Source organism: Branchiostoma belcheri, unplaced genomic scaffold, assembly GCF_001625305.1.
Source record: "Branchiostoma belcheri isolate BF01 breed outbred unplaced genomic scaffold, Haploidv18h27 scaffold228, whole genome shotgun sequence".
NCBI classification, from domain to species: domain Eukaryota; kingdom Metazoa; phylum Chordata; class Leptocardii; order Amphioxiformes; family Branchiostomatidae; genus Branchiostoma; species Branchiostoma belcheri.
In genome coordinates, this window is record NW_017803802.1 from 48,261 (window position 1) to 59,114 (window position 10,854).

Sequence of the window (10,854 nt, forward strand, 5' to 3'; positions counted from 1 at the left end):
ACATGTAGATGCATCTCTGTTCTATAAATGACGAACTTCTTTGATACTGTAACAATTCAGCCCTTAAAGTCATCAGAGTGAGTTCTTATTTCTACATCAAGATATCAAGTCAAGAATAATACACTGTAGATCATGATACTGCAAAATTTAAGATGAAAGCACCAGCCTTCCCTCCCCCCTTCAACATCTTATGAAGTAACATCTGGGACCTGACCAGTAAATATCATTGTCCATGTACATTGTAGGCCTGCATCCTTCAGCGGCAGAGGAAAGGGTCGCTGAGTTCAGAGCCGGTGGGCAGCTCAGATTCCAACACCTTCTATGAAGATGATTTCAGCAGCTCAGAGCAGAGCAGTGAAGGTAAATGAGCATGGTTGTACACTTTTTATTAGCGACTTTAGCACTGTATCTTGTTTCAAGTCTGCATAGTTGCATAAGTGCATGATTGGAGTTACATAATTCACCATCACGTGGACAGACGAAAAGTCTTGAATGCACAAAATTATATAGATTACAAACAAGACTGGCAATGAAAACATACTTTGCCATGGCGACGGTGGTTGCTGTTAGGGTTATTGTTTGCATGGCACTGCCATCATTTCATGATTTTGAGGAAGACTTGAGGAAGACTTGGTACCTAAGTCTAGACAGATACAGTGCACTCCTCCCCTGAGTGTATAGTGAACGAGCCCTGGGGTCACAGAAAGTAGGGCTATGGGGCAGAGGTGTCTTCCCAAGGGTTTCCAGGAATGTGGGCATAGATGTGGGTCAGAGACATGCCTGTGGACATTCCATTCCTGTGGACAAAATGCCTGTACCATTCCTAGAATTCTTGCAAACTGCACACAATACTGTACCATTAGGCTCCTCCCTGAGACGTCGCCAAAAAGTACTGTCAGGAAAGTTTCCCCCATAATTCTAGATGTCTGACGTGACTTGTAATGTTTCAGAAGATGAGGAAGATGATGATGACAGTGAGCTGATCCTTGGTCATTGGTTTGAAGAGACCATCTCCCCACAACAAGAGGATGACACGACACAAGATACAAACGTCCCTTCTCCTGTCCCAGACGGCACTCCCAGGAGACAGGACCTGAAGGGTGTGGCCAGTTTGGACGCTGTCAAACTAGCAACAGACAGGAGTGATCCTGAAACTGTGAGTACAGTCAGCTAACAACGTGGTTTTTATGAAATAAAGACTAAGCTTTAACTTCCAACACTTAGATTACAGAATTGGAACTTACCCCAAATTTTCGGTTGACTCCATCAACCTTGTTCACGGAATGGACCCGTCTACTCTTGGAACGTGACGTCAGAGACACGGTCACGGGTCATACGTGCCAGATAGCGTGTGTCGCCCCCCGTCTCTGTTCAGGGTAGGTCTATGAGCTCTTATGTAGACCGCCTCTTTCACTCCTCTTGCAAAGAAGTCCGATTCAGAATCAAGGATTTTAAACCCTTCCAGAGATACTGAATGTCCCGGAGATTCAATCAAAATGAACAAGGTTGATGGAGTCAACCGAAGATTTGGGGTAAGTCCCAATTCTGTAAACTAAGTGTTGGAAGTTAAAACTTTATTTCATAATGATTTGTACCAACACAGATGAACTTTCATGCTAATGTGGTCTGTATGTTGTCCTGGGAAGTCCTGTAAATTGTTGACCATAAATGACTACCGCATCATGATGTTGTACTGACTTTGTGACATCTTATGTTAAAGTTGCTGTCATTGGCTACTGAGGTACTGACCTTCATCACGACCTACCTGGTCAACTCCAGCTGCCTTCCTGCCAAACAGTATTTCAGGTAAACCTTCAACAGTGGGCTTTACTAAACCTAATGTAATCTGTCAGTCTCAGTATAGGCTAGAGAGCCCTATTTTTCTGTAGTTTTTGAGGCAGTTTTTAAGTTAAAAAATCCATTTCAGCTGAACACTGCGAAATGTACACAGTCAATTGTCTTCTCGTCCCCTCGCCATGGTTAGTAAGATCATCATACATGACTTACCCACCATGGCTCATGTCGAGAAGGCAACTACACTTGTCTGACACCACAGGTCGGACCAAATTTTAATTTGTCATTCAACTATGGGCCAAAAAAATCAATTGTCCCTTGACAATCAATGCACAGCGCCGCTAAAAACACTGTCCTACAGCACTGCATGGCGATCATCATGGGACAAATGATTTTTTGTCCCATGTGAGTTAGCCCTATTCTGGTATGAATGGTACCATTTTGAACACACAAGTTTATTATCATTTGAATTATTAGGTCCACATTAATCTGTCCCAAATCTGTTCTGAGTTTGGTGATGATGATGATGAACACAAAAACCTGTACAAAATGTATGCTTGACTACAATGTACCTGTTTATTTTTCAGTGCATCACTGTCTGACCAACAAATGGCAGCAGTAGCCATTGTTATTAAAGATCTGGACAAGGAATGTACTGACACTGAAGGTTAGAAAATTAAGAAACTAGAGTAACTAGCGTATGTACAGTCATGTATGTATGTGTAAATTACATTATGTACAGCACATTATATACATTAAGACATGAAAAAGTTATAATTAAAAACTGTACATGATACTAATGTGGTCTGATGGCTGTACACGATATTGCATATTGTATTTATACAATCATATAGAATAAAAATTTTTAGTTATACATACACATCATGTACATGTTACTTCTTAGTTTTCCTTTGTAACAGACATGTCCTGGGTACAACTCGGGATCGAACCCAGGTCTCACTGTTTCATAGTCGAACGTTCTAACCACTACACTATCCGATGCCACAAAGGCAGTCACTGATGTGAAGTGTGTGGCTACGTGAGTAACAGTGGTATGTTGTGTTCCATGTTTCCAGCCTGGTGGCTGCAGGGCCTGTCTTCAACCCTGCTGTGGTTCCTCCATCAGCTGCTGGTGACAGATGTGCTGCCTGCACCTGTACAGGTACATGTAGGACTAGCACCTGACATGGAGCCAGGTGCTGGTACTGGTGGTCTGGCATGTTCATGATATTACAGGGCTCAAAATTCATTTTTGGGACACTGGTGCACCCAACCTAAAAAATTGGGTGCACAACATTTTTTGTGTGTGCACCATTATTATATTATAAAATATAATATTAACCAGAATGTCAGCAATAAGTACCAGTAATTATGTTACATTTCTAAAGAAAAGTAATACAATAATGCTTTTATTATTTTTCTGACACTTGGATGTTAAGTTAAGAATATGCTGTATACTACTATACATTTAAAATCTTTAAAATTTCATACGTAAACCTACGAAAATATTTAGGTGAACTGGTGCACCCACAGAGAAAAATTGGGTGCACAGCTCCAAATTTGGGTGCACTAAGATGCACATGCACCCAGTGTTTCGAGCCCTTTATTGTAATTATCACACTACTTTCATGTAGACACTGAATCAGATGTAACAGCTAAAAATTAAAATGCAGGAAGGATCACGTCACTGTCCTTCTAAGAGAGATCAGCATTTTGCCCATACTACAGCAACTGTATTCATAAGATTCTATGAACATTTTAAGTTGTACATCTGCATTAGGAACAAACATGTAATTGTTAGTATGTTCCTATCTACCTCTAAATGGTTTAAACATTAATCATGAAAGTTTTGTATGTACAGTTACTGTAGTAACTGTTGTGTTCTGCATTGTACAGAGAACTGATCATAGCGTATAAAATGTAGTTTTAACATATCCTGACCTCTACTGTACAAGATTGTACATGTACAAGATTGTACATGTACAATCGTAGTTCACTTTCTAGACTTGGATTATGACTTTGTCTGTTAGACAACTTACAAGTGCATAGGTTGGACAGTTCCCATAGTTCCCATACGTGAGCATCCATTGTAGGGCAGACAGTACTATTAAATCTGGCCATAGGAACACATGCATAAATACACTTAAAGAAGTCCCCATGAAAGTAGTTACCCATCCTTCAATCTCTTCAAATTCTTCGGCACCTGGTAGCCACAAGGGTCTGATTCCCAAATATAGAAAGTAAACAGGGGGTCAACCTGGTCAAATTCTCGCGACAGCTGATGATAGTAAACAAACCCTACTTTTGACCTACATTGTAATTTTCTGAAGTATCCATCCGCCCTGGTCAGGCCAGACCTCATCACTCAGGTCCCTCATTATGCCCACTAAACTGCTGAAATGAGCAAAATTTGATCAAAGTAGGAAAGTTTAGACTTAACCTGTTCCTCCTAGACAAAAATCTCCAAGCTGAACCAAAATTTTCAAGAGAAAACAGGATTTTCAAAGATATTAACTACTAGTAGGAACTACTGTAACAATGATTCGTGTTCCCATATTTGGGCCTCTACTGCGCAATGCAATTGTGGTGTCTGCCTGTAGGCAGTAATTGTTGATGGAGTGTTGAATATGATCGTCATTGTTGATAGTTGTAGCTTGTTGTTCTGTTTACAGGTCAATCTTCTGTCCCACCTGGGAGTGTCCCCGCGCGAGGCTGGGTCCTGGCCGCTGCAGCTGAAGCCGCACTGCCTGGCCGTCCTCACACGGCACCTGCTGCTGCAGCAGAGGAAGCTGGGTACAGCTGCAGACAACAGCGACGTCCTCAACATATGGGAGAGGTCAGAACAATGTTGTCCATGATGATTCTATTTTACAGTATGCCTACAGTAGATACAGGAGCAAATGTGCTGTGACATTAAAATGCCTTTAGGCCACACCAATTTAATTTGTTGGTTTTCAGATTCGCCTCAGACTTGCAAAAAATAAAAAAATAAGTAAAAAAAAAAAGATTCTGGTTCTGAATCAACTCAAAAATTTTGCTCCCAACAGTTAAGTCATTTTCTTCCTAGTTGTTGCAGTTTTTCAATCTATCCATGCAGTGCTTTGATTAAAAGTTCGAAATTTGTTGTTTAAATATTAACACAGCCTTTTGTGTTGACTTCAAGTTCATGGCTCCAATTGTAGTATTTTGGGCTATAATGGGATGCCTAGATCTGTTTTTATTTTTATTTTTTTTTCGCCCTGTCACTTCATATTTTCTCTGAAAGTATTGGAGAACCTACAAATTAAATTGGTGTGGCCTTATCAGTGGACGTACATGTATGACACTGAGAATCATTAAGTGTCTGAAACACACAAGGCTGCAGCAGGGAAAAAGAGGACTTCACCTCTGTTCTTCTCTTTCCTGATATAATGATGGGCAACCTAGCTTCTGGCTAAATAAGTCAGCAACCATCCAGTGGACAACCTGACGAAAAAAGGTTTCAAACCCTGCCTTTAGAATGGCATCAGCTAAACTAAAGTAAAGTGTGTGACTTTGCTGTTTTATTACACTTGAACAGGTTATGAAACAGTGCAGGTGCTTTTTGCTCTTTTTCTCATCATTCCTGTTTTCTGCATGAAGGTTTATTGACACCTTGAAGAACAAGTCAGTCAGCCAGGACACCGCTGCAGATACAGATGGTGAGTGGAACTGTACAGTACTGGAACAGTACAGATGTCTGATGGCAGTAATGGTAGTCTTGTTAAGCGAGGATTGTGTCTCCAGACTCTCTTCTATCACACCTAACATTGCTATAGTCACCAGTAAAATTTCAATGCAATTCCATCAAGAATGACATAAGCCAGTTGATGGTTGATTAATCTAGTTATTGACAGGAATTTACAGTAATATTTTGCCACAATCACAGCAAGAATAAATGATGATGCATATGGGGTTCTTTGAATTGACACCAAAATGGCATCAGTCTGCAGAATGTGTGTTTTCTTAAATGAATAAATAATCCACAAATTATCATAGTATACAAAACAAGTGAATGCAACTTTTATGTACTAGGTGTTACTAAATCATTGCTTGTGCATGTGGTCTACAACTATAGTATTTTAAAACATTTAAAACATTTCAAGCATGACTAGTATGTTACAGTGTATACTATTAGTAGGAATTTGTTCCCAAAACATAGAATAATTTTTGTTACTCAAATGAATCACTGCTGGTGCAGACATACATGTAGAGTTGTGGTAAATGTTCAGAATCAATTTGCAGGTTGATCTTAGTATATGCAATGTTTTATTATTATATATAGCTTTATGTTCTGTATTTCAGATTTGAATGTAGAACATCTGCAGCTGCTTCTGATGCTGTTCCACAACCTCAGCTGTAACAACCGTAGAAAAGTCCTTGTTCACACAGCCAGTGCACTCATCGCGGTAGCAAATGCTGGGTAAGACTCACATGTACAATCTTGTACATTGTAAATCTGTATCGAGTCAAACATGTTGTTACAGTTGTTTAGTCCATTCATCAGCCTCTTGAAACCCTTGCTCTTGTTGCTCACACGACATACATGTAAATGTACATGCTACTGTGCATGTAAAGGGTCGCAGTCCTTAGGACGGGATGTTAACCTGTGGTCCACTGTTCATTGTGCTAAAAGAGGTCGGGGAATTTCACTGGTACATAGAACCTGTAAGTACTGTACAATGTCATATCGTCTGTCTTATCTGTCATGACCAGTAGGAGATTACATGTACATGTAGCTCTTCAGTGAGCTCTTCATTTTCCTTTCTCAGAGCACTTTCCTTGTCCATTTTACACATGTACACAAAATGTAAGTGAACAATTGCAGTACATTGTACATGATTGTATGTTTTGTGTAGTTGTATTTAAGATTTAACAGCATTACTCAAGAAGCTAAATGATTATTGATGACTTTTGGTAATACTATATGGGTACATGAAGGTGTCAAATTAAACAACGGACAAGTTGGATTATTGGCCTTCTACAGGCTTTCTATGGTATAGCAGCTGATCTCTGGTTTTGGTATCTCCCACCACATCTTTTGGACATGAATCAAAGATTGTACCAGCAGAGACTTGATGATAGGGATTATACTGGCAGAGACTGGGGGATCTGTACTAGTAGAATCACCAGTTGTACCAGATCAGAGCCTCTATCTTAACATTTGTATGTTAGCATGCCAGTTGGCACAATGATGTTTGTGCACAGGAGACACATTTTTGTGTATACCATGATGTGTTATGGTTATCTAGTGAGGGCAGTGTAGCGCCTCGGTGGCCTGTACTACTATTATCAAATTAAACATGACAACTTTGAGTTGACTTATTGTTAGAAGAAACTGAAGTCACTAGAAGATCTAGTGAATTGCACTGACCAAATTATTGTCTGTATTTTTGTTCAGAAACCTGCAGACCAGCATGCCCCTGACACTGTCCCGCCTGGTTCTGGTGTTTGATTACTTCATTCACAACTTTTCTGAAGTTCCTGGGTACCTTGTAGACCAGGTAAGTACTGTCATGTACACTTGTAATATTTGTACTTCTACTTGTTTCTTCTATGTCTGGAACCTCTACATTTGTATATCAGCCAGATACTAGTGCAGAATACAGGCTCTAGAAAAGTTCTTTAAAAGTCAAAATGAATTTATTAGTTTTTGTTTATCACCATCATCACTTTAGTCCTTGCTAAATTTGAACTCTACTGCTGTATAAATTACGGAGATTATTTCTGGACATTTTGAGTGACATCTCACTACTCTTTAGCGTTACTGAAGAACTGACAGAATTAATCAACAATTATCACATTTAAAAAAACTTTTAAAAACGGAAGTCCTGCATCCAACAAACTTAATTGGCATATTCTGAGGCTCATACTATATTCTGTAAGGCCACGCCAATTTAATCTGTTGTTTCTCGGATTCGCCCTGTCCAAAAACATATTTTGGCTCAAACTGTTGAAGAAAGTCCTCTTCTTCCTAGTTGTTAAAGTTTTTCTGTGTAACAATGCAACTTTGTTTCATTTATTAAAGTTCAAAATGTATTGTTTTAATCATAAACCAGCCTGATATGTTGACTTCATGGCTCATATTGTACATGTACCATTTCCGGCTATCATGGGGTGCCTTGGCCTTGTTTTTTTTTTAATTTTGTACTGTTGCTTCATATTTTTCCTAGAAAAAATCTGAGAAGCAACAAATTAAATTGGTGTGGCCTAAGGATACAATTTGGCTAGAGGATCAAGATGAGTTTTGTGTTAAAATACCGATTATCTAAATGTAACATGTATAAGCTGCAGTATCTACAATTTTTCCATGTCTGACTCATGTGTTTGCATTGTGTGTACTTGTAATTCAACATTCAATTTGCATGATTCCCCTGTACCTACAGGTGAGGAGGAACTTGTTTAGTGGACAGTATGGCGGCGTCATAAAGACAACACACCTGGATGACGAGAGCAAAGCCAAGATGTGGTTCACCTTCTCTGATTGTGAGACTAACTACAGGAAGAATGTACACATGGTGGAGTCAAGTAAGTCACTGGAATACTGACAAACTGGTGACAACGTGAAAAGATACATTTTGTAGTGTTGTGGTTAGGGTTATTGACTAATCTTAGAACCTAAAGGTTCTGGGTGTGTTCAAATCCTTAGCAAGCTCAACTCCTGCAATTACATGTGCAAAGATTGAGTGTAACAAGTCGTTCGGTGTGATGTAGCTAGCTGCCGCCGCGCCGCGTGCCTGCGAAGCTGGTGTGTTACGCAGAAGGGCGGTTATACCGGCTATACAGATACAGAAGCTGGTGTGTTACGCAGAAGGGCGGTTATACCGGCTATACAGATACTGTTATGTCATTGAGAAAGGCACTTTACACCAGGCCTATTTCCTCACTTGACTCACCCTAGCTGGGGTTAGGGATGTTCTTTCACATAGAACATAAAGCTGGATTGTCCACTGTTTGAAAAAAAGCCACACCTTGAGCATGTTAAAGATCCCACCGCACTTACGGTGAATTGTAGGGTCCATCCCTGTGTGGGTTGATTAAAAGTCTTCTGCACACAGTAAATCTTCAGGCTCTTGAGGTAACAGGGAAGTTTGTTTAAAAGTACATTCAATTTGGAATTATGGATAGCAGGTTAATGTTTCTGACATGACAAGAAGCTCACTGGCAGCATAGTGGCCTCTGTCGTATTTTGTGATGTTGAGAATTAGTTTCACATTTACTGGACACTTTGCTACTTTGTTTTCTTGCATCACTGACTTGAAGTTAAATACATACCCACAGATGTGAAGTGCAGCGTGCAAAATACCTGGTTGCCCAGTTGCCCGGCAAATTTTACTTGAATGGGGCAACCTAGCTATTTTTGAACCTAGGTTGCCGCTTCCCCCCCCCCAAAAAAAATCATGCCCACTTGGCTTGCACCACTTTATCAGGCAGATGCTTTTAATTTTAGGTATTAATGGCTATTACTAGTAGTATCAGTTAACTAAAGGCTGTTTGAAATATTGTCAAAGGCTTAATATGTATGTAACATTACTTAATTTGAGGAAAGTAGTAAGTTATAGGTGGGGCAACCTAAAATTCTGATGGGCAACCTAATTTTTGCCATAGGTTGCCCACTGGGACAACCTACTAATTTTGTTATAAGACTTACCATTATGTAACTTGCCCACTGGGCAATCTGGTTCAGAAAAGTATTTTGTACCCTGGAAGTGTGATAGCCTCCTATCCATCTCCTTTCTCTCCAGCTCTGCTACTTTGCTTGTCACACACAGAAGCAGCCATCATAATATTTCAATTTTGGAGAGGGCCATGTTTTGAACTTTGTGCTGTCAAAGCTGGCATGTTGAGTTTTTTTATTCAGTCCCTCTTACTACCTCACTCTCTTCTACATTTTGTACACTGCTTTTTGAGAGCCACCCTTTCACCAAATGTATACATTAGATTACATAGAGAAGTTTAACTTTGAACAATTTCAAGACTTAACAAAAATTTTGCAGATACAGGAAGCAGTTTGAACCCGAAGTTCTATGACTGCTCCAGGAGATACCTGGACCAGGGACATCCCCTGTATTGATGAAATGGTAGGTACAGTTTGCTTGGCATGATTAATTTTGTTATAAGACTTACCATTACAAACTTTTCATTTTCTCTTGTTTTTACAACCTGTCAAAATAACAAGTGGACACTACCAACTTTATTTGGGGTTAAGACAGTGTTTGGGGGTTACTCACTCCGCAAACTGGAGTGAGAGACACCGTATCTATTGTTCTATTCTCTGCTAATTATGCAATTTTGGGGTTAATTCCATGTCTTTGTTTTTCAACGGAACACAATAGAAAGGTACCCCCATTTGCAGTGCCGATTCATAAATTCCGCAAAAAGCCAGCATGTGCCAGCTTGTATACGTCACTAAGTACTAGTACTACCGCAAATTCACAATACCTACCTTGTATTCCTATGGTTTAGTAGCATTTTTATTTTTGGCCAGAAATTTTTTTATTCGCCCGCACGCACTAGTTTGGGGGTCCTCAGAGGATGTCATCCATAAAATTAAGACGGTGTGGCCTTATCAACAATAAGGTCATGTTCTAAGCTTGACATATGTCATGTAGTTTGTCTAAAACAGGCAATTCTCAAGTAAAAGTTTACAAAGCACTTAATGTACTTGGAAAAGCTCCTGACACTTTTGTTATATGGTCTATCTTACATGTAATTTAACCCTTGTCCTGCTGACATTCCTGGCACAGCATTTTTCAATAATTTCATGTCTTAATTAGATCATAGACCCCCAAATTTTTTTGCCCTGCGGTAGCATAGTTACTTCCGCATTTGTTGCATTTCGCTGCAGTGTGATGTGTTGCACAAAAAATACCCTCAAATCTTACCTACATGTATACAGGGTGTTATATAGATGGTACTGAGTGTGCAGAACAACAATTGTTTTGCTCTGCAGGACAAGGGTTAGGGCAGCCTGACGTATTGATTTTACATCGTTATTGCAAGTCTTTCAGCATTCCCTATGAATTACATTTTGTACATGTA

At 39.7% G+C, this 10,854-nt stretch overlaps 1 protein-coding gene across 3 annotated transcripts in view; it reads left to right on the forward strand.

The window, feature by feature from the left end:
• Window positions 1-10,854, forward strand: part of LOC109470516 (E3 ubiquitin-protein ligase UBR4-like) — a 35,325-nt gene that overhangs the window by 20,598 nt on the left and 3,873 nt on the right. For all 3 annotated transcript variants that reach the window (XM_019769479.1, XM_019769477.1, XM_019769478.1), the window contains exons 14-22: window positions 1,721-1,806; window positions 2,382-2,461; window positions 2,871-2,956; window positions 4,467-4,630; window positions 5,416-5,474; window positions 6,118-6,235; window positions 7,214-7,316; window positions 8,199-8,340; window positions 9,810-9,893. In XM_019769479.1, the coding sequence (XP_019625038.1) occupies window positions 1,721-1,806; window positions 2,382-2,461; window positions 2,871-2,956; window positions 4,467-4,630; window positions 5,416-5,474; window positions 6,118-6,235; window positions 7,214-7,316; window positions 8,199-8,340; window positions 9,810-9,886 (915 nt within the window). In that variant the 3' untranslated portion in view covers window positions 9,887-9,893. The remainder of the gene's footprint in view (window positions 1-1,720; window positions 1,807-2,381; window positions 2,462-2,870; window positions 2,957-4,466; window positions 4,631-5,415; window positions 5,475-6,117; window positions 6,236-7,213; window positions 7,317-8,198; window positions 8,341-9,809; window positions 9,894-10,854) is intronic.